We start from the raw sequence: 23,850 nt of genomic DNA on the forward strand, positions 1-23,850 counted from the left end.
GTCTTAAGAATATGACCACTTTGCTCACAGATCAGTGAAACAGTGGCATAAATAGGTGGATTGGGGATTTCTGTGTTTCTGTAACTATATATTCATTGTCTAAAACTGTGACATGTGGATTAAAAATATTGCAAGCAGATTCAAGATTGAAATGTTACTGAAAGCAATGGCAGCTGCTATGTTATCAGTGAGAAGTGTGGGCCTGAACTGGAGTATTAAGTCTGTACTGGTCCAAATTGTGGGAATTTTATATCCTGACTTCAAACTTCACAAGTCTGAAAGCATTTTGCTAGGTTTCTATAATTAACAGAAGCAATAAGAGAAGAGTGACAATGTAAAGCTAGCTGGCATACATTAATAACTTACCCACGCAGGAGGTTCCATCATTAGGTACAAAAGTTTGTTGACCATTGCTGGATTTGAAACCAGGCACACACATGCAGAAATAACTTCCCACAGTGTTTGTGCAATTGGCATGCTCTCCACAAGGCTGAGTAACATTTTCACATTCATTATCATCTGTCAAGACATAAATTATGGAGAAATATATTTGCATTTGCCGATTGAAGAAAACAGTAAAGTAAAAGCTTAATTTGGCCTCTGGTGTTTTATTTATATAAGTTTTGAATGCTGAGCTGGCACTCTTGGTGTTTGTCTATATAGTTTTCCCTTTGCTAGGGATGTAATCAGGTGTTCAGCAGCACTCTTCTGCCCTCATCCTGCGTGAGTCAACAAATGAGAAAAGCAGCGGGATTCTGAAGGGAATGGTTGAATTGGATATTCACTTGGAATAAAGGATTGAGACAAGTGCATGTTCTGCCATGGTTGTATTTCACAACATTTTTTTGCTGCCCAAAAATCTACAGGTAGAGGGTCACCCCGAGGATGCATCTGGGAATTTAGAATTAGAGAAAACAGAGCTCAAAAGGGTATCAGGAAGTCACCCACTTTGTTTCCTAACACCAAAGTAGGATCAATATAGCTAAACTGACAGTTTTTACCCCAGTCTGTTTTTGAAGACCTTCTGTGATATTTCTCAGGAGTCCCAGATAACAAACTTAGAAAGTTTGGCCTGCTGACTGACCTGAGTCTTCAAGTATATTGTTTTTTCTTAGTTATCCCAAAGATCTTAACAAACAGATGAGCAAGATTCATGGCTTGATCTTTACCTCTTAGCAATTGCTGTGCAATTCATCATTTTTGTACCTGCAAATTTACATGCTCTATTTTACAGGGCTCATCCCATGCCTCCAATGATACATGAAAAAGGAACTATATACATAAGTTTTAAGACTACTTCATCTCTACAGAGCCTCTGCATGTGCTATCATTGAGAGCATGGGGATCCAGCTAGCTTGATCAAAGTTCAAATGAAATAATAAGCTCATGCTTTGAACTGTATCGTTGATCAGTGCAATGACTCAATAAAACTGTTTCCTCTCCAGAATCTTCCAAGGTCCCTGTTCTCTGTTAAATAACTTTCAGACCAAACTTGAGAAAAATTTCCACATCTTCCTTACCCAGATGCTCTATTTATCAAACTGAGAGTAACACTCACAATACCGATAATTCCATCTTTCCAAATAGCCCATTTCTCCCAAAGCACCCCAAACCTCTGAAACAAACAAATCAGTGAAAGTCTTCCAAAGAAGACGACACTCTGAGTGGAGTTCTCTATTTTCTACATCATGAGAAAGGAAAAGAGTTAAAGGCTTCCTGAAGTCTACTAGGATTTTGTTCCTGTTCTCAAGCATGAGAATGTTCTCATGTTCTCATAACTTGATGAATGACAGGAAAGAATTCTAAGAGGGAGAGAAGTAACAACTTATTGCAGAAGAGGAACGATTAAGGAGTGTGGCAGGGAGAAGAAATATGATTTCAGAAAACACGCCCAAGGATGAGTTTCAGAAAGGTGCTGTTTCTCTCCTGATGGTCAGTGTTCTCATAAGGTGTTTACAGAGATAGTGTACAGATAAGTGAAGTGTTATGTAAGCTAGGGCATTGGCAAGATTAAAGTACACCAAGAGCCATAAAGTGTTGCAGGAATACATTTCTGCAATATAACTTGATCAAAACCCCCAGCATAACCCTGGAACAGGACATTCTTCAGATTTGAAGTCTGCCATGATTCTGAATGTTACTCAGTTGACTCGGAGATGCAAATACCAATTTGGAACTGCAGCCCTCCTCAGGGGAATTTGGGTCAACAGTATCAAATGGATTACACTCATTATAACTAAAATTGAATGTAATTTAATAAGGAATCCAAGTAGAAAAGCACTTTGCCAACACACATCAACAATATTTATTCTACTGCTTTGGTATTCATGAGAATACAGCAGAGAAGGTGTATGATTTGGATCTTAAAGAATGCCAAAGTAAAACCAAATTAGTTTAAGTGGAATTAGGACATGGAGGAAAAAAATGTGGTGTTGATCCAAGTTCAAAAGCAAAGCATGAGAATTTGAAAAACCTAGTTTGGCAGGTGGCATTGCAGAGACCAGGCCGCCAGACAATTTACAAATCTTGGTAACAAGGTCCACTTCTTTGAATATTATTTGTGTGTGTCTGTCTGGCTCTCTTGCAATCCCAGTTTGCTCCTGGACCCTGGCATTTCACAACAAAAAGTGGACCATCCTATTTTAGCTGCCAAGTAAACTTGCTCTTAGGAAAGTATTATAGATCCTAGAAAACAGTATGTGTTGACTTTGGAAAGCTCATGGGAGAGTAGTCACAGAAGATGAGAAGTAGGACACCAATGACTGCAGGACTTCATTCAAAGTAGAGGAATAACAGAGTTAAGGAGAGAAAAGCTACAGAGCTACAGCCTACATGCAAGAACTTTTCTTTGGGATTTGTTTTCTAGGAGCTCATCTATAGTCCTCAAAATCCAGCAATATTACCTTTTTCAGGTGGTCCAAAGAGTTTATAAGCAATATTAAAACAATTCATGCAATGGTCATAAATAAACTCCTTACAACTATGCCTAATAAACTTTACTGGATTATTGGTGTTTTTCCTGAATATTTAGGATGTCTGTAAGGGGTTTAATGTTGACTGTATTGCCTTAGGAGGCTTGCCTATTGGGAGCGCCTTTTGGATAATCTGAGAAACCTTTAGAACATTGAAGAATAACAGTAACTTACATTGCAAACACAAGAATGAATATTTTAAAGAGTTAAATTCATAAGGAGATTTCTTTTCACTATTCCCATGGTCTAATGTAATACTGAGCAGACCATGCTGGGGGATAATTTACTGGACCACATCCTGCTTCCATTGAAATTAATGGCATAAAAGTCACTGACGTAAGCAGGCCCAGGGTGGTGCTCGCTATGGAAAACTACTGGGTTAATGAGAAAGGCAAGTGAGGAAGAAGTTTTCAAGAAAAAAAAAGGAGTTTCCGACTAAATGTGTTTAATCTGCCTAATTTCACACAAAATATTTTACAAGATCAACAATGATGGTAAAAATATCTTCTAGTTCTCTATATAAACAACTTGAATTTTTTCTTCAGACAGCAGTTCAACTAAAGCCCAGGGGATTAAAGTAATTTTCCAAATTTTACCTGATCTATAATGTTATTGGATTTATGATTTAAAGGAAGTCAAGAAAAAACAACAGGATTTATAGACGGAAAAGTGTTTGGGTTTTTTTTGGTTGTTGTTGTTTAAGAAAATTTTCTGTCTATCCAAAGAGGATACTTTAAATGACAGCAAGTGTATAATCCACCTGCTTTGTTGCTACCTAATTTAATTATGGCATGTGCATTCACTGCTGGCACAGATACTCACTGAACACTGCAGGCAGTATTTCAGGAATGTACACCCCTTTAAAGATTTTTTCTTTTTTTTCCAGTAACTGATGAAAAATTTGGAGACTCTTAAAGACAAGACTGGCCAAATGAAAAGGTTAATTATCGTGACTAAATGATAATGCTGCATTCAAGTCTGTTTGATACACAAGACATTTCCTGAATAACTGAACTGTCTTGAGAAATGACAGGGCGGGGGGCAGCAGGTTGTTTTTTGGTTGTTGTTTTGGTTTGTTTTTTTAACATGGCAGTTCTATAATATTTGGATTGCTCTAATATCTCATTATTAAAAATCACAATATAAGGAAGGTTATAAATAGTTTCCTAGGAAATTTGTGTTAAATAACCCAAAGATGGGTGGATATAGGGATGGGTATGTATGTGTACCTGAATACCTGTAGGATGCTCACATGGTACAGGTGTAAAATAAAACCCATTCTCCATTTTCACGTTAAAAATGCAGCTACTATGTATTTTACTGTACATAAATGTAATTATGGTTAGATGGAATCAGCTACTAGCTGCATGTAATCATATCTCTCTACTAGTCTCTTGAAAAAGTATAAGGATCTTCAAAAGCAAAAAAATTTGAAAAGCTGATACACCCCTTTCAAACTCCATTTTGAATTGAGGATGGTAATTCTGTACTAAAACTGCTTGTGTTCATTAATTGAGAACACCATTGGTTTAGGATTGAGTAGCCCCACTAAGAAGTCTGAGCATTGATGGAAGTTTTCCCTATCACAGAGGGCTATAAATAAAATCCAGTGTTCGAACAATCACTCTTTTACATCAGGTAATATTGTTCATTGTTAAGTCAAGCATGTATGAATTTTGTTTAGTAGTGATATAATACATTTTTGTATAAAGAGCATTCAATTCTTTAAGAAACTTTAAAACATGTGGATACAGAAAGGAAGAATGATTTGTGGATTTTAGGGCCATGATGCATTTGGAAGCTAGAGGAATCTGGTAAGATTTTAGGAAAAAAGAATAGACGAAATTTCTTCTATCATATTCCATATACTTTCTAAAGTGCAAGTTTTATCCTGTCATATATCCTGTTTTAATACAGTGTGGTTATAAGATCGTAAGCTACAATAGGAAAATGCCAGGGCAACTACAGCTACAAAATGACATAATTTGTTATTATTGTGAGCATGAGAAAATGCTTTGAATTATCAATTTTAGGTGTGAGTTTTTTGTAATGCTGTTTACATATTTTACATGAAATATGTTGTGAGGGAAAGTCTTACGGCAGTAGATTTATCCAAACAGCTTTGAAGGATTTCCATTGCACTGGGCACATCTCCATGATAGACTTTTTAATGATATGATGACATATAATATGAAGAGTTAGTTTTGGGGTGAAACTTGTCATATTGATTCATGATCACACAGAATTTTTTCTTTTTGTATTTTTGAAGTAAACTGTTTCTCACTTCACTTCAAGTAACGAACAAACAAGGTTGAAATCGCCCATGTTAAACAGAATGATTTGTGCATTTTTCAGTCCTCACCAATCCGTGCAAAATGAGATTTTTTGTAGAAGTGAAACTTTGTATTATAGAATATATTCTGGGCTCTCTGGCACTGAATTAAATTAGGATCAGCCAGGCCGATGGCCTTCACTAATTGGTAAGTGACCCGACTGGAAAACTAGCAGTGGTGAACTTGGAGTTTTGTCACTGGTGAGAGCCACCTGTGGCTGCAGGAGCTTACCCCCGGGGAGCCCCCCGCACGGAAAGCCTGCCCTGGAGCTGCACAGCCTGTGAGCTCAGCCCTTGACTTCCACGCTCCCAGCTTTTCTGCAGAAGAGCTGGAATTCCCAAAGTCTTGGATCAAAACTTGCCAGTTAGACCTACATCTCCAAAGGCTTTCTGCTGAGGCCTGGCTACAGGCGGAGCGCTCGAGGCTGTGGTTCCTCTGCTTCGTTGGCAGGGGCCACAGTCCCGGCTCCCCACGCAGGGTAATCTGTGCTGCGGCCAGGCTGCTTTGCGGGCTCTGACCTGGATAACCAGCCAGGCTGGCCGGAGAGGCAACAGGCTTCCCAGGGCAGCAGAAGTCTGGCTGTTGCAGGTGAACTCTTCTGACACCTTGATGTTCAGGAGAAGGATTTTAATGAATTAAGAACTCCTGACCAGAGCTTCAGTTGGAGACCCTGAGTTTTCCCAAAGCCACACCTGAACAAGCACAGGCACGACAGCGTGATTTTCAGAAGTTTAATGAACGCTCAATGTTACTAAGGTCCCTAAGCAGCTCATACCGAGGCCGTTACTGTATACTGCAACGCATTCACATTCTATTCAGTGCATTGCCCAGATGACATTAAAACATCAACAATTAGTTTCGCCCCAATCCAGGCCTTTTGAAACCAAGGCTGGAGGCCTCTGGGGCATACCCATCTGTCAAGAACAGCAGTGGCAGCACAGGGCTGGGGACCGGTATCGGACACAGTAGTCTGAAAAGTGGACAGCACCGGGTAGGAAGGAAACGCAGCCAGAGCGGCTGGGGAATACATTGATTCATTGCATCCGGCTGTTCTCTTTCGACAGCAGCCTCTGCTGCCAAAGCTGCTATGGAGCCCCTGGGGGAAACTAAAACTACCCTTCCCTAGTGTAACCCTCATGGGAGAACAGTACTTGAAGTGCCTCACTTAACCCCTCAAAAGCAAGGAAATGAAAGGCTTCCTGTAAAACAAATTCCAGTGCTACTCACCCTGCTGTGCTTAGCTTGTCTGGAGGTCTCAGAACAGTGGGTGATCTTACATACATTACTTCTGTGCTGGAGGACTGCGCGTCTACAGCCATCGCAGCCTGAGTTAAGAACAGCGATACCATTAACAACCTTGCCTTTCCTTCCTTGTGATGTGTTTCCATTAATGGTAATTTAACACAATTTGTTTATGATTCTCCAAAGATTCAGCATTCAAGTTTGGTCTAAATCAGCATGAAAGAGTAGATGCTTAGAAAAACCACTTGAGACTGCAGAACTGGGCTGGAAATCTCATTTAAATATGAATTGCTTTCATAATGGGCCCGATTCATCCCTGTCCTACACTGGGGCAGGGGACCATGCAGTTGCTGCATAGGAAATCTTGCCACTGCAAACTCTGTCTTGCTAAAATTTCGTAACTCTCTACCTCCTTGCAAGAGCTTTCCACAATGCCTTCTCGGGATGCTTTTGTAGCTTGGCAGTGTTTTTAACTGGTTTGAACCTTATGGCTCTGCAGCTTGCTGGACTCCTAAAAGCCCTTAGTTCAGCAAACAAATATTTTCTCTTGCATTCTTCACAGGCTGCGTGTGTATGCAGAGATGATTTCAGATCAGCAGTTCTTTCATGTTTGGCTGAACTAAAGGGCCTCACAACAAAAAATTCCCTTAGTCCCAGTTTAAGGAACAGGGCAGAACAGTTTAAAAGAAAAAGGAAAGGTATGTTCCTACATATTCAGAACACACTCAGAGAATGGACAAGGTTCGGAGAGGTTAATATATTATCTAAACTGCTTCCCTCATCTCTTGCTGGTATTTTCAGACATTACAAATTAAACATGAAAAGCATTTATTATTGGGTAAGTGCCAGTGATAAAATTGTCACTTGTTTAGCCACACAGAACAACCTGCCTGTTCAACACTTGTGAAGTATCGCAAAAGGAAAAATCTATGATTTGTGGTCACTCATGTGTGAAGAATAAGGGGGGGGGGATCTTTAAAAGTGCTAGTCCTTTACTGGAATCAAACCGTTTACAGAGACAAGCGTCTGCAGGAATTTGAGAATAAAAAGGAACAGGGTGCTCAAATTACTGAAACAGAGGGAAAGGAGGGAATAAATAGCTGTTGAGTGGCTGTGTCCCACCTTCTCCCCAGTACTGGCTCCCCTCCTCCTCTGGAGAGCAGGGGTCTATGGGCACTGGAGACAGCAGCAACGCTCCCCCCCACCCCCCCAGAGGAGACCTTAGAGCTGCACTGACCAGCAGAGACTCGGCAACAAAGCTTCAGACCTGTGCAGCTGCAAGTGGGGACCTTCAGTTTGGGTGTCCAAACCCAAATTAATAATTTATTGTCTGGCTGACACCCCTTCCGTGACCAGGTCGTGAGGGGAAGACCTATGAGTGCTTTGAAGATTCAACCCTTCTATTACAGGCAAAACTCAGAGCTGGTCAGGCCTCCCCTGTTGATACAGTGAGCAGGGTCTCCGGGTGCCTGTCGGGGTGCAGGTGAGGAGCACAACCCACACTGCAGCGCAGGCACAAGGGACGGGGAGCTGCCGCTCACTCTTTGGGGAAGCAGACCATGACCTCCTTGCACCTGGAGTGCTCCAGGCTCCCCTTCTGCCTTCCTCCCAGGAACATGGCATTAATTCACCAGCTGAGCACCTGGCCTGATGAGCTGTTAAAAGGCAAAGCTAAAGAAGGAGGGAGATTGTTGCAGAGTAATGTCAGAGACAGTAACATGGAAAAAATCCAGGATGAAGATGGTCTGCTGGAGTTCTCAGACTGAATTTGGAGGCGAGGAGTGACGACCGTATGAATTCTCTGGAAAACTGGATTATAGACACTAAATAGGAGGGGCTAAAACAATAATTCCATTTTCAGTTCCAGTCACATGCAGCTCCTAGTTAGCCATAGTGTGAACTCAAACAACCCAAGGCTCCCATCTGACAGGATGTGAACAAGTGAGATGTCACCACTCAAATCTAAACATTTCGGTCCCAAGCAAGAGATAAAACAGAAGGAAAACAGCTTAGCAAACAGTTTGATTAAGGGGGAAGAGAAACTTCCAGGCAGCACTTTTCCAAATTTCAAAAACAAACAAACAAAAAAGCTATTTATTCAGAAAATGCAGCTGGGAAACACATCGCCACTTTACAGCTTATATATGAAACCCACTGTGGTACCATCCTGGTATGGGTAAGCGAGATGTGAAAAAGGGGGTAAGTGAGAGACAACACGGCTTAAATGAGGCAGAGGAACATTAAGCATTATCCGATGAGATTTATCAAACTTGCTACAAGCCTGCAGCAAAGGCTGTGATAAGAAATAGCGGTCTTCTCTGTCAGGACATGGGCTTGTCCTTCAGTCACACAGGACCAAGACCTGGGGTCTGGAACACCACGTGGCACCAGTAGGACTGTGTTCTCACCATGCCAGGGAGCCGGGGCTGGAAGATGCTCATGGAGGATCGTCATTGTGCTGCTCTGGGAGCCCTCTGCAGAACGCAATGGGCGGTTTCAAATATTTAATGCCAGTGACACCGTGAGGCATGCGAGTTCATTGCACAGATGGCATGTGGTGGTGGACACAAATGAGAAAGTACATGGAGCTCTGTAATGATTTATAAAGTAACTATCCAGGCACAGAGCTGGTTGTACATTAAAGGTACTTTTAATTGGAGTTGATGGAAATGATTGACTCATTTTGTTTGGGGTGGTTCATATTATACATTTGGGAGGCAGAAATTAAGATCCAGTTGCTGAATTCCTCCCTAGAATGGGCAGATGGATGTGTTTGAACTAAATGGCAAGCTCAGGTTCATCTCTAATTCTGAAGAAGGCTTTCCCCCAGCTGACCCACTCCGTCACTCCTTCTTGCAGCAGGCTCTGAAATAGCAGGACTGTTTCTGCATTTACTTCTAAGAGAACAGAACATGCTCGTGTTTGGTTTAAGTGTGTGAAAAGTCTGTTTCCACAACAGGGCCTGAACTCAAACTCACTATTGTCCAAGGAGTGGCTCCCGTTAACCCACATCTTTACTTTTATAGAAGCAAAGGGGAAAAACCTGCCAAGAGCAGAAGTCAAGAATGAAGACCACATTGCTCTTCCTTTCCTCACCCCACACAGACCTAATTACCAAGGCCCAACCTCAACATCCTGGCAGACACCTTGCGTGAAGCTTACTACTCAAGAATTAGGCAGAATGTAATTAAGACACATCATCAGTTTCTTGGTTTACCTCCTTCAAAAACATGGAATTAAAACAAGGTGAAGTGCAGCCAAATGGGAATATGCTGGATTCAAACTGCCAGCAGTGTGCAGGTGGCAATGTTTTTCTGAATGCTATCAGCAGAAGGGTTTTAGAAACCTCCCTGTTACTGAATTACATCATTCCCAATCCAGCTTTCACTTTTGTTGTTAACTTGCTTGTTTTCACTGAAACTCATCCTTTAACTGAAAAGTAAAGCAGCACATGCACAATCAGAATATTTCTCCTTAAAGTGAGCAGCACAGTGGTCCCTTACTGCAGAACCGAGTGGGCAGCCCAAGTAGAAGTTCTGTTTTAGCACTGCAAACAGAACTGTATTTAAGAAACAAAACACCAAACCACAAAACCAAACAACCTATACCCAGACAATATTTGCATTGTAATTTCTTGCAGACTTCCCATTGCATTTTCCATTTACCATAATACTGGCATAGAATCAGCACCATAAAAGTAGATGTATCAGAATGTGAGGCTGACATCTTGATTACATTGTTTAACCCTTTTTTCAGTTTATATAAATAAATGTGATGATTTATTTATGCTGTGTACACATATCTCCCCAATACTCCAGTAGCCACTGTATAATAGCCTTCAGGAAAACAAGACTCAAAGTTGTTGTTCAATTCCCAGTGCACCTGGTTCTTATTTCCAACACTAAGATCTGAAAACTCTGTTTGCAGAACTGTCTGAAGTATGGCACATTCTGTTATTTGTCTAAATCCAAACTTTCTTTTGCATATTACATCAGATTCTGTAAACTGTCTTCTTGTAGAGAAAATAGTTCCTCAGTAGCTGCAAAGGGATTGCACGCTACCATGAACCAAATCTTGGATCCATCTGAACTACATCCAACAGATGTTAAAGGCATCTAAAGAAAGGCAGTATAAACATATCAGAATTACTCTGTCCATATCTAATCCCCAACAGCTAGTAGATGGATGTCTCCTACAGCCAGTTACACAAGGGTCATCACTTAGATGTTGTGATCTCTCTGGCTTCTTCAGCAATGCCCCATCTAATGGCAAGTGAAACACAAGGCTGGAAGTCAGGATGAACACAAGTTCCTACGTCTCACACTTGCAGACTACCTTCCTGGCCCTGGGGAGATAAACTCTGTCGGTTTACATTTGCCACTGTAGCAGCATTTTTGGAAGGGAAAAGAAAAACTGAACTCTACTGAAAAGGTTTTTGCTAAATCATGATATAACATGATTTAAGAGCTTTTGTAAGAAGTCTTTATTTGGGCAACAGGGACAGATGCATATGTAGAAAGGAAAACTGGGCTCATCAGTGTTTAACTATAAGTCCCTCTTCATGCTTTTGAACCTTCTACTTAAAAATAGGTGGTATGTTGAAGTGCAGGTGTCATTGTACTACATTATCTTCAATAAATTTTGTCCTTTGAAAAATAATCTGCTGTAACATACCTGAAACAGTATTAAAAACACTTCTTGCTTTTAGCTTTGAGATCTGTATTATGTTCCATTTTGGATTTAAAAAGCAGAATACAATAAAAGATGTGGTAAAATTGCTTTGAGAGAAGTAATATCTCAAATAACATGGAAGGCTATAAAACAGTGACTACAGAAGCTATTTTTTTTCCATTGTGGAACAGTAGTCATTGATTTCTGAAACCACAGGCTAATTACACTCTAAGTGGACAAAGTACTTTAAGGACTCTAGTCTGGGCATCAGAGACACTGAGTTCATGATGTACTTTTGTCAAACCCAAGTTATAGTACTCAAGAATAGCTTGATGAAATTTGATTGCCAGTACTATTCAGGAGGTTCGATGAGGTGACCTCATGCTTGTCTATGAGATGCATGGACCTATATTGCTCTAAGTTAATATTAAGGTTAGGTCATTAGAAGAAGATAACACCAATAGCAAAGAATACATTTTTTTTTTTATTTTTAAAGTCAATGCTGTTTGATTCTTGTCAAAAATTACATGTGAACTAAGCCTCTTCTACAGTGGCTCACATAGCTTTCATGTGGCTTGGTGACAGTGTCTTTTTTTATATTAGCCCTATTTGTAAGTTATCCCATTTAAACGCTCTGGAATTCAATAGCTTCACTACTGGATAATAGACTAACTCACAAAAGGAAATAATTTCAATCTTTAACTGAGAAAAGCCATTAATTACTGGAAAACATCCAGTCTCCAAACCTGAAGATATCAAATATGGTCTGGCAAGGAGGAGACAATTAGTCTGAGGAATTCTACCCAGAGGGAAAACATGCCAGCATTACTTCAACTAGACTAATGACTTCAACAATAACCACTAAAGTATTTCCAGCTACTGTTAATGGCATAAGTATTTAACTCCATGGTGAACATTTCTTAACTACTGACAGTGATATTCTCAGAGACTGACCCCAGTGGTTCATTTCTGGTAACAAAGGTCACTATAAAAACTTATAGTGTTTGGTGTCCCATTCTGTGTGTCCATCCCCCCCTCCACCCCCTCCCCCCGCCTTTTTCTTCCAATGGTAATTAAAGCTAAATATAATGGTGCAAGTAGAATTAGAGGTTATAAAACTCAGGAGAAGTTAGGTCTATGGTACTGCTCAGACTCAGTCAAAGGGTTGCAGTTTTTTGGGTAATCATAGTAATTTTCCCATATAATAGCCAAATATCATCTTAGTGGAATTTGCTCATTTGAAAAATATATAGCCCTCCTCCTTTCTGGAGCAACCTCTTCCAAAAACCAGACTGCTGTAAAGGCCAGATTTCCTCGTTTATCTCTCCTTCCTGAACCCTACAGCTGTCAAGTGATGGAGCCCATGGTCTCCTCATGCCAAATGATCTTGATAGCTCTTTCTGGACCTTTCTTTCTAAGGCATACAATCTGGAAAACTTTAGCTCCATGTCAAATGGCAGAATGAGTTAATGCAACTCAGGTCCCTTAATGAATTTTGAATGTGAAGGTAGTATATAGCACCCTATTTCAATCTAAAGTGACTTTTCCCTTGCTGACTGCACCAACAACTGTGATCTTCAACAGTTGTTACACACTAGGTTGAAATACTCTGCTTATTCATAATCACTGTTGTCTACGTAACTTTGTCATTTTCTAGTGAGCATGTTTATCCGTAGATACAGGGGCTAAGGACTTTATTATCCCAAAGATATGAAACACACTTACGCGAAAACATAAAAGTTCCATTAGAAAAATATCTACAGTTTGGACAGAAGTAATACTTATAACAGGGAATAATGTTGAAACGTAACACAAGTCAGAACTGAAAACACTTTCAAGTTTGCCTACCATAATATAACCTGCCACGTGAAGTGTTATTATATGCATTTTATGCCTGGGAGTACTGACAGGCAGGAGGGTGTAGATATGTTGTATAAACACTGTATATTTTTCAGCAACTGGAGATACGCCTGTACGCCACAATGGAGGGCTGCACAGAGCTCAGAGGCAGGTCGTACTGCAAGCAGCGATACCACGTTAGTGCCACTCTCTAACCAGGCCAATTAGCCCTTTAAACACAGTCTCTATTAGCCTGGACATAGCACCATGCTGCACAGCCACACTGCTTGCTATTGCTTGACTTGGTTTATCCAGTACTGCACAGCGTCAGCTCAGCGGACCCTTTGAGACAAAGTCCCAATTAGAAAACACAGAGAAAACACTGCTGCCACTGATTAAAATGAGAGGTATAACTTGCATACTAAGAAGGCAGAAGCCACAGAAAAGGAAGATTGTCATAAGGTACTGAATAAATGCATGTAAAACAACAGATTTCCACAGACCGCCATGCTGGGGATCTGTCAGAGAGGGAGGCACTGCAGAAACCTTCACCAGTAGTTTTCTAAGTATTACGCAGCTGCTGAGTTCTCAGTTGGAAATGCTAAAAACTTGTTTCCCAAGCAAATCACTCCAAAAAAAAAAAAAAAAAAAAAAGTAGCTTCCCTTCATTTATTGAAATAAATCTCTCAAAGTAAGTGCCTAAATCTAAGTTCAAGCAACCATAATCAAGATAACCTCTTGATTATCAAATAGACTGAACTTGCAGCAGCATTGGGTAGATTTCTACAGCATGTTAAGTATCCCTGAAAATTGGGCCATTTATTAGATATGTGGAAAAGTGCTGCAAGTTTCATTTTTGAAAGTGTTGGACAAGAAACTGATTTAGCAAAAAGCAACAGTAAGGACTGTTACTCTATTTTTAATTCAGGAAAACTATTACATCATGTATCAAATGTTTTGTTCATTAAAAGAAGTCATTGCCTTTTGTCCTCTGTGCCTGTCTCTGGATGTACCAGCACAGGCAGTTCTGTAGGATATCCTTGGTTTTGCTCCAGAAGTCCCAGCTCAGTCAAGATACTGAAGATCCCAGAATAGCTTGTTGGGAAAGGTTCCCTGTGCTTGAATTTGTTGCAAACTTTGTGTTATAGTAAGCATTAAACATTTCTTTTGTTTATTCAGTCAAGTGGAGTAGGTTTACATCTCCAATCTAAATACAGAGTATGCACAGAGAAAAGCGGCATTTAAAAGACAATTATTTTCAAATGGTCAAGCTGTTAAATATGAAAATACTGGATTAGAGGTTAAATTCTTATTCCAGCTGCCTTGGCTCCAGATCAGGCACTGTAAAGTCAGCCTCGAGGATCTCCTCCAGACACCCAGTGAAAGATCTGGGATAGGGGACAGCTGGAGCCAGGGAAAAGGACATGTTGGGGGTCAGACAGCAACACACACTGTTGCAAAAAGGATAATGCCAAGCTTTAGAAAGGCTGACATTTTACAGAGGGATGACTGTTGTTCAGAGGAGGGCTTTACCAGTCCTCAAATCCACCCAGGAATTTGAGTAAGGAAAGGGCATTCCTTTCCTCTTAACTGGTGACATCCATGTTATATCTGTTAACGGCAAGGGGCAGAGTCACCCTGTGAGTTAAGGCCCAGGAAAGAAGGAAAAATTGTTTTCTAAGGAGGTCCACTTTTAGGCCATTAAACTGAAAGATAATGATGGGGTTTTGAGGAGCAACAAATTTCTTCACAACTTCATTTTGTGCCTGTTTTAGCCAAAGGCTGCACTGTTGTGTTATTTTATGTTTGAACATACCCTACTCTGACAAGCCACTGAAGTCTTTAAAGTTTTCTCATCTTTACTGCAGACAGTACTTTGATCTCAATGCCAGAGAAGGTCAACACAAGAACTTCAGAATTAGACTTGTTTACATCCAGCATACAATACAAATAAATGAATGTGGCAAGGACATCCCAGGCAGATTAAATAAGGCCACATTTTCCTAGTTCTACTTAAAATGTTTTTATTTTTGCCAACCATTGTGCAAGCGATGTCATCATTGAATCCAATGAAATTCACTTATTGAAGTGTCCCCCCTCAAAATGTTTCATCAATCATAGCCCAGAAGGGCTCTGTCATAGGATAATTGCAACTTGGCATACCAACAAAGAGCATCGAAACGTCCTCAGCTTTCTTATCTATACAATGTGCAGGGATGACAGCCATTTTATTAGCTGAGATATTGTTACCCCCATCAGATAGTGTGTTTTGTTGCTTTGATGTTTTCTGTTACCATAGCAGAGCTGTCCTTTTCAACCGCATGTTTAACGAACAGCTGTGGTGGCAGTTTATGTTCCTTCACAATAACACTGCCTACAAACATCTCACAGAAAGAGGCAAAGGGTGTACCAGTTGCACTTTATTGGAAAAAGGATGGGAAGAGCAAATGGAGTTTCTGCCACAGTTATTTCTAGTCAAGACATAACTGTGGAGTCATCTCTTGTCTACATTTGTCTCCTTGAGGAAGAAAAGATCACTAGAGAGTGAATTCCCTCCAAATGGACAGCCAGTTGAGAAGCCACCTAAAAACGATTTCAGCCATCCCTGTTCTCCTGCCTCCACTTACAGTTTTATTAATCCACAGAATATTTAGTGAATTAAAATAGCATTTGGGGTAACTGCTTATATTTAACACTTCTCCACAATAACTACAACTATTATAACACTCAAATATGTATCTTACTTCCACACGCTTGCTTAGATCATGCAGACTTTGAAGGCTAACAAGAAATCTGTCATGCAGAGCAATATGCAAACCCATTTAATTTTCTATTTAAATCCTTCCTGACAGAGTGGACTTTTCCTGAATTTCAAAACAGCAAGCCTGTTAACCAAACTCCGAAGGTGGAAAAAGTCTGCTTGTCGACACCAGGCTTATCTCACTGTACTATCACTTGGGCAATAATTATATTAAGTGCTGCAGACACAATTTAATAATTCAACATTTCCAGCTGCTGCTGAAGACTTCCCATCTATACTAAGCATGGGGAAGGGCTGTGGACTCTCCAGTGGACTGCATGACAAATTCTGTCCACTTCTTTTATGTCAGCAGTGCTCTAGCACACCAATTTCTGTTGAGGGATGTTGTTGGGATGATAATGGGAACAGCACAATTAGAAGTCATCAGCCCAGCAGGAAATCTCATCTTTGGTGGCTATTGGGCAAGAAGTTGCCCCTGATAACAAAGGGAAAAGTAGGCAAGAGTAAACTGTTCTGGCAAATACAGGCATCTCTCTTGACTTTCATAGTTCTATGGACACAATATGCCTCTAGAGAGTCAAAAGGCATTTTAACTGGTGCCAAATCCAACAGGCCTGACATAATGACACCCTGCTCACCCCCAAGTAATTCCCAGATATGAAAGGTGGGTTTGCCACATTTTTCCAGGTCTGTGTTGCTCTTCCTTCTCCTGGAAGGCAGATCCTGCTCCTTCCTTTACACAGTAGTCTCCTTTCCTGATTTTCCATCTCCATCTATACTCCTGAAGCCACCTCCACAACTGGAGGTTGTGAGCTCGATGCACCCTTGAAGATGTGACCTTGAAAGACTTACAGGTTTCATTTTCATTTATTGACTTTGCTATAGACTGTGGGTGGAAGCTGGGAGAATCACTTAACCTGCCTTTGTCTCAGTTACCCATCTACAAAATCCTTTCTTCTACCTTGTCTGTTTTGATTTAAACAAAACAGACTCAAACTTCTAAAGGTCACATGCGCTTCAATAACAATATGAACTCATTTGGCACCTTCATCTTGTTTGGGTAAGTGTAAACCAAATAATGACTCCTAAGAAATGAAACAAACTGAAACTTCCTTTTGAGCACTGCTCTCCAGAATGTTTTTGAGTGAAGGATGGTGCAAGAATAAGTTGCATAGTTAGAAAGGTACCTTTTTTCCCCCCACTAACAACCAGACTAAAAAGAAAGCTCCGTCATGGGTTCAAGTAGTTGGGAGATTTAACCTTGAATACCCTTTTGATATCGCAGAGAAGTCACATATTGCACGTATTTGTTTCTAAGCCCTGTGCTGTTGTTCTCATTGCTGAGCACTGGAGATGGTCTGGAGACACAGAGGGGAGGCACTCCAGCCCAGTCAACGGGTGCCCTCCTTGCAGTAACTGAGCAACGCTTTCTCTCAAGCAAATCAAAACCTTCCCTAAAGCAAAGTTTCTTCTCCTATGGAAAAAGTTTTCTAGCACGGAATTTAAAATAAAAATTGTGGCCAAAAAAAGAGGGTCATGATAGTCTATTTTGAGCGGAATTGCTTGTTATTTTTAAGCATCAGTGGGCACCTCAAGGCTACAGTGCTCAGTGCTTTAGAAATGCCTTCAGTATATGAAATGAATAATTTTACAATATTCAGTATTTTTTTAATTAAAGCTTTAACTCCTGAAGTCACATGAACAACTCTAATACTCAAAGTTCATACAAGACAAAACAAAACTATTAAACTCCCAGCAACAGAAAACATCTATTTTAAATAAAAGAAAACCACATATTTTCATGTTTCCAGTTTCCTGGTTTGCAGGGTACATGCATACAGAAGATCTGATTCACAGATAATATAGCTTGGCAACAAAGCTTCTGCAAATCCAGTGGCCCTAACACTTCTCATGAAATTCTTTGATTTTCCAGTTTTGCATATACACCCTGGGTATACCACATATCAGACCTCTTGAAAAATTAATAAAATATGAAGAATTACATAATCATACTACCTCATTTTGCTGACACATTTTTAAAATCCTCCTCACAAGAATTTGATAGATGATAAACTAACAATAAAGAGAATGGAGACTAACAAGTAGTTACTGGGAAAGTCAGGGGCAGAGAATTACTTATTTTGTTATCTGTACATGTTCCTTCAAATAATAGCTGCTGCCACACTTCAGACTTACAGCTCTGACTAACACCTATTGACAGACTTAGCTCATGCCTGCCTACCTACCTGCTTCACAAAGTAACTACGTAAGGGTCCCACCTTGCTGCCTGCAGTTAAAAATATGGAAGCACTTACCCTCACCTGTTTTTTTTTTTTTTTTTCTCCTTCTGCTGCTCATTGCTATGATGTCTGCCTGCATCCTGAAGCAGACTGTCAGTAGAAATCTCAGTGCTGTTTCCACTTCCTTCCCTTTTAATAGCTAGCTCAAGAAAGAGGTAGTAAATTGGCATCTGGAGTATTGGGGCCCAGGAAACTACTCAGCTGCAATTGAAATCTGGTGCATGTCAGGTGTGACGAGTTCTGGGAAAAAATCAGAAACTTCCACAAATGAACTGCAACTGCCAGAATCACAGAACGGTGATGAAAGGGGCTCTTCAATGAACAGAGTACTCCTTGGTCACTTATAAAGGATTATTCAATTATCTAATAATTAAACTTTTAGATAATGAAATATTTTTTAAAAGAAGGAGGGGAAAAAACAGCAACAAGGACTTTGCTTGAGCAGATGTAAAACTGACACATCTGCCTCCCTTGATACCAGCAAATTGGCTCTTTCAATATGTTTCATTTGTTCTCCTGCCAATTGCTGATCTCTTGTCAATTTACTCTCAAACTTGGAAGAAAATTAAATGGTTTGATGACATATTGGTTTCTGTATTTTATCTTTGAAATGCAAAATATACATTTCAATTAACTTAGAAATGTTTCACATCTTTGAAATCTTTGTAGTTGCAGGATGTTGGGCTTGATCCCCATCTGGAATATAAGGGCATAACTCCATCTAACTATATTAAGCTAGGCAGTTTATCACAGCTGGTGATCTTGTCTATAGTTTTTCCACAGATTAACATAGAACATGTCATATACTTATTTAGAAATATGTAATGTGAAAGAGGGTGACTCCCTATATGCTTTAGGCCTGCTTAAAAATACCTACACTAGATGATTGCCTAAAAATGCTTCCTAATAGCCTTAAATACTCAAAATGAAACGATGGAACTGTCATCACAGCAAATCACACAAGGAAAGAAAAATGATAGCAGCATTAACTGCATCAGCCACCTGCTCTATAAAGGTTATTAAAATGATGGAAACTGTATGTTGGCTATGCCATACATGCAGGCTAAAATCCCCAGCAGGTCCAATGTTCCATGCTGCAAGTTGTAATTTATATGCCTATAATTTATACTATACTATAATTTATACAACATTTATCAAAATGCCGGCTGGAAATGACTGGCTACTGACTGGGGTACTCTAATTCCTTGTTCTGTGGCTACTTATTTCTTTAGTCACAACTTGACAAAAGGATTTTGGCACCAAAAGCAGGACTTTGACAAATGCCTGTGTGTGCTCCTTGATATGCTCAGGACTGCCTCGACCCTGCCAGCAATAATCAGCCCAGTCTCTATTTTTTAGCGATCCCTCAATTCCACTGGGAACTCTTTGCCAGGGGGATGGGGTCCTATAAACATAATACACCTAACACACCTATGGGAACCTGTGCTATGCTCGGTGCAGCTGCAGTCACTTTTATTCAAACACAGGAAGAAGAAAAGGAGCAAGAGAAGGAGGTGGTGGTAATGTCCTCTTCATAAGCAGTATTTTAGCATGCAGGAGTTTAAAGGCAGTCCTAACCAAACCTGCTCTCCCCTGGCCCTGAAAAGCACCCTAACGACCCAGCTGCAGGCAGTACCTGCGCAGAACACACCCCATCCCTCCTGCTGAACTGCTCCAGTTGGCAAAAGCAATTCAATCACCCTGAGCCCATGAGCGCATCTCTCTAGCCGGGCAGGCAGTGTCTTCATGTGGGAGTCTTGATTTCAAGTTCCTGCCCTAGGGATGCCTAATGTGTTTTATCCAAGAATCGTTTAAAGTAAAATAATCTGTCATATAAATGAATGGAAAAAGGCTCATTTTCAGAGCCACTGCCACTATGGATGGCCAATATAGATGAAAGTGCTTACATTTAGGCATTCTTGACTGAAAACAATGGCTTCTCTCTCTTTATGCTAAGTTTACCCATCTGTAAAGCAGACACATTACAGTTTACCTAACTCAGAGAAATGGGATAATACAACTTTGGCAAAAGAAAGGCTCCATCACATTGCTTTACTAGACATAAAAAGGTAATATGAATATATGATTTTAAATCAACATTAAGATAGTGTAGACTCCGGGACATTTCTGATATTGCTTTGGCTGGATAATGTAATTCATTTTCTAACAGGTCTCTCACCGTGCTTGATATTCCACAGAGCCAGCCTGTGTTACAAGATGTACATAGCTGATCTGCTGAGAAAAGAAATCATAAACAACACTTTATCCTGCATTATGTTATTCATGAAAGCGTTATTCCAATCGGTGCAATCTTGAAGTATGGGTTAGATCCTGGGATCATATAGTCATGCTGACATACCCCAAGTTAGTCTGCCTTAAACATTCTTTAATTCCAGAGGAGGAAGGTGGTGCGAAATCTTTAAGGCTGTCATATCTGGTTTAAAACTTCCTTATCATTTTTTTTTCCTTTTTTTTTTTTCTTTCTTCTTGTGTTTTTGCATAGTTGTGTAAGGAAGTATCTCATTACACTTTTACCCATACTTTCCTAAGAGAGCAGTCTGAGCAGGGTATTAACTGCACTGGCAGTTAGTTTCCAGGGTGGAAGTGACAGCATCTGCCTCTCTGATTGTCCCCAGCACAGGAAGTTTGGCTTTCGGGAGCTCTCAGAGCAGGCACACAGCACGGCAAGAAACAGGAACCTCTTGAGCAAGTTTATGTTGGTTTTTTTCCAGGAGCTGGACTGAAATTTTTGTAATATGTACAAAGCGTCCACACATTCCTTACAAGTCAGCCATCACATATTTCCAGTAGCATTGTTTTCACAGGATAATCCTTAGTGATATACAAAATGAAACCTGTTATCTCTTTGATGAATGTGTTTTAAAGTCCAAGGATAAGCGTGGGTAAGTGACACAAAGAAGACAGTGAAGACTTGCAGAGCAGTGACAAGAGCTGGCAGAAAGGAAAACTAGTTTCTTTAGAAGTGGTTTCTCAGGGGTCACGTCCCAATATAATTTAACTGTATGAATCCACACTTGTGCAGTATATATAAATTAGTACTAAATCTTCATTAGACACCATCCCCAGAAATTATTTTGGAGAGGTGGATCCCAAGGTCATGCAGACATTGACCAGAAGATCTTGCTAGATCAGATGCTGAGAGCTGTCTCCCATGACAGTCCTGGATACTAAGCCACTGTTAAATGTCTGTCTTGTCACAGATTTATTCTGTATGTGCTTGAAACTGAGCATGTCACATATTTGGCAGGAAATGTAATCCCTCCACAAAGAGGATTTGATCCTTGGTGTGATCCTGCCGTTCTCAGGCAAGAATAGCTCTTGGTAAAGCCAGTGCGAGGTCTGTCCGTGTATTTCTGTTTTGAGTAAGGGACAAGACCTAAACATGGGGTCATGAGAGCAAAAGCTCCTGTCCCCAGTAATCTACATGGCCCAGATGGCACAAGAAGAGGTGGGCTACAGATACCAACTGCACAGTGCACAAATCTGATGCCCACATCTGAATTCATACAGAGCAACTGGATTATTTTTTAAATTGTTTTCCGAAGCCCCAAGTGGCATGTGATGCAAAAAGCAGCACAAGAATTACCATGAAAGAGAGCAAGGCATGGCTCCTAGTTTGAACAGCACCAGAAAAAATCACTGAATGAGTGACAGCTTAGGGATCCTCCTCTAGAGCTGGCAGCTCCAGAATTCCCCCGTGAAATCGACTCCCAGTTTTGACACTCTCTTTGACTTCCTCTGCTCCTTTCTTCTGTTCAGACCACCATGGCAGTCCTCCTCCAGCTCCTAATGGCCATGCCATTCCTTTCTGTCCTTTCTCTCTGACTGTATCACCTAGATTATAGCCAGTCCTGTCTCTCTGCTGTTCCTTGTGCTCTGGTGGTACTCCTCAGGTGATGCCCCATTGCTGAAGGGTATATGTTTGGGATAAACTGCACCCTTCATCTTAAAACACTAGGTATGAATCTCAGCAATAGCTGGCTGAAAGTCTTCCAAGAAAAAGGGGAAGAGAGGGAGAGAGAACCTGCAGTTATCTTCTGGTATGATTGCTCTCGATCTCTTCTAAAATAATGGAATAAATATTATGAGTGTAAAGATAATCTGGAACAACATGGCAACCATGCCCAATAAATAGTCTGTATTTTCAAACAACAGATCATGCCAGACAAAGGTAATTGCTTCTTCACCATTTTCTGGGTTAGCGTACAGAAGGAACAGAGTGGCTGCAATATATCTGGGCTGTAATATAGCATTTGATACAGTGGCTCACAAAATCTTATTAGAAAAATAATTTATAATGTCTTGGATAAGAGTGCTGTCATGTGGATTGAAAACTGGCTGAAGGAATGTAAACAAAGGATAATGAGTCATGACAAACAGCACTGCACTGAGCTGTGAAGAGGTATCCAGTTGGGTTGCCACAGGAGTTGGTGTTAAGCCCAGTTTTATTTTACATATTTATTAATGCTCTGGAAAAAGAGATGAACAGCCTGAGAATTAAATTCACAGATGATACTAAATTACTAGATGTTGTTAACACCAATCAGGACAGAGATATTATACAGAGGGAAAGCAGAGGGGGTGGGAATGGGAAGAGTCAGAGACTGGATTTACCTATAGAAATATGTGAGGGAGGGTTTTATACCCCAACTGATAATAATGGGAACCCACTGACAGACCAGCCAAAAGCAGTTTACATCTGGTCTGTCAAAGGCTGGAGCGGAGAAATAACAACAATATCAGCTAGGAGATAATTATTAATTATCACATTTCCCCAAAAGATCCTAGGAAAGGCTTCACTCTCATTTTCTAGTCTCAATAAATTTCAGCATTTGGGATTTTCTAAGATTTTGTCTGGTTGCGGGCTATAGAGTAGCATATAGCAATGTAATACAAAGTCATCTGTCTTCACATCACTATATTATGTTGCTTTTCTTAGGAGAAATCAGTGGTAAAAATCTCGCCATTTTCTTTGTATACCTTGTTTACTTATACTATTAACATGAAGAGAACAGAAGTCGTAAAAACTGACACAGAGGTAATAAGCTCTTTCAGGAATTTAACTCTCCATGAGCAACTCACACCCCCCCCAGTTGAACCCGCTTAGAGGTGTAAAAGCAAAAATAAATTCTCTAGCTATCTGCAGCAGCTGCCTAATGGATACATTACAGAATGAAAGAAAGAAGATTTTTTTTCAAGCACTACACTCTACGTGCTATGGAAAAACCTGTGAAAGTATTCCATTGTCGTAATCTATTTCAGTGAAACTATATGCAGAGTGCTTAACTACAGCATATTTTTATTTATTTCTTATGCATTTATAAACCACATTTGTATGATGAATTGGATATGAATCTAAACTTTGTGAATTAAGATTTTGGACTTTTTATATAGTTTAAAGGAATTCAGATAGTTTCAATGCCTTTTAAATGTACATAGACAGTATGCTCTATATACGTGTGTGTATTTATAACGAATCTTTCCCTACTACTTTATAGCCCAAGGAGTAGAAAAATCAAAGTAGACTGTAGGTCTAACCAGACTCTTCAGTTCAAATAAAATTTTGCTTCTTAAGAAAGCATTATATTACTCAAAATGAAGCCAAGCAAAATAGATAGGAACATCTCACATAAAAATGCTTTTGAATAGTTGCAGCAAACAAAACATTCCACAAGACCTGTAACTGTTGAGAGCTGGCTTCGTATTATTTT

The 23,850-nt window shown here is 40.1% G+C and overlaps 1 protein-coding gene across 2 annotated transcripts in view; it reads right to left on the minus strand.

The window, feature by feature from the left end:
• ADGRL4 (adhesion G protein-coupled receptor L4) overlaps nucleotides 1-23,850 on the minus strand; it is a 76,213-nt gene that overhangs the window by 35,938 nt on the left and 16,425 nt on the right. For both annotated transcript variants that reach the window (XM_069789046.1, XM_009918655.2), the window contains exon 4: nucleotides 367-519. In XM_069789046.1, coding sequence (XP_069645147.1) covers nucleotides 367-519 — 153 coding nt within the window. The remainder of the gene's footprint in view (nucleotides 1-366; nucleotides 520-23,850) is intronic.

Source organism: Haliaeetus albicilla, chromosome 8 (genome assembly GCF_947461875.1).
Source record: "Haliaeetus albicilla chromosome 8, bHalAlb1.1, whole genome shotgun sequence".
Taxonomy (NCBI): domain Eukaryota; kingdom Metazoa; phylum Chordata; class Aves; order Accipitriformes; family Accipitridae; genus Haliaeetus; species Haliaeetus albicilla.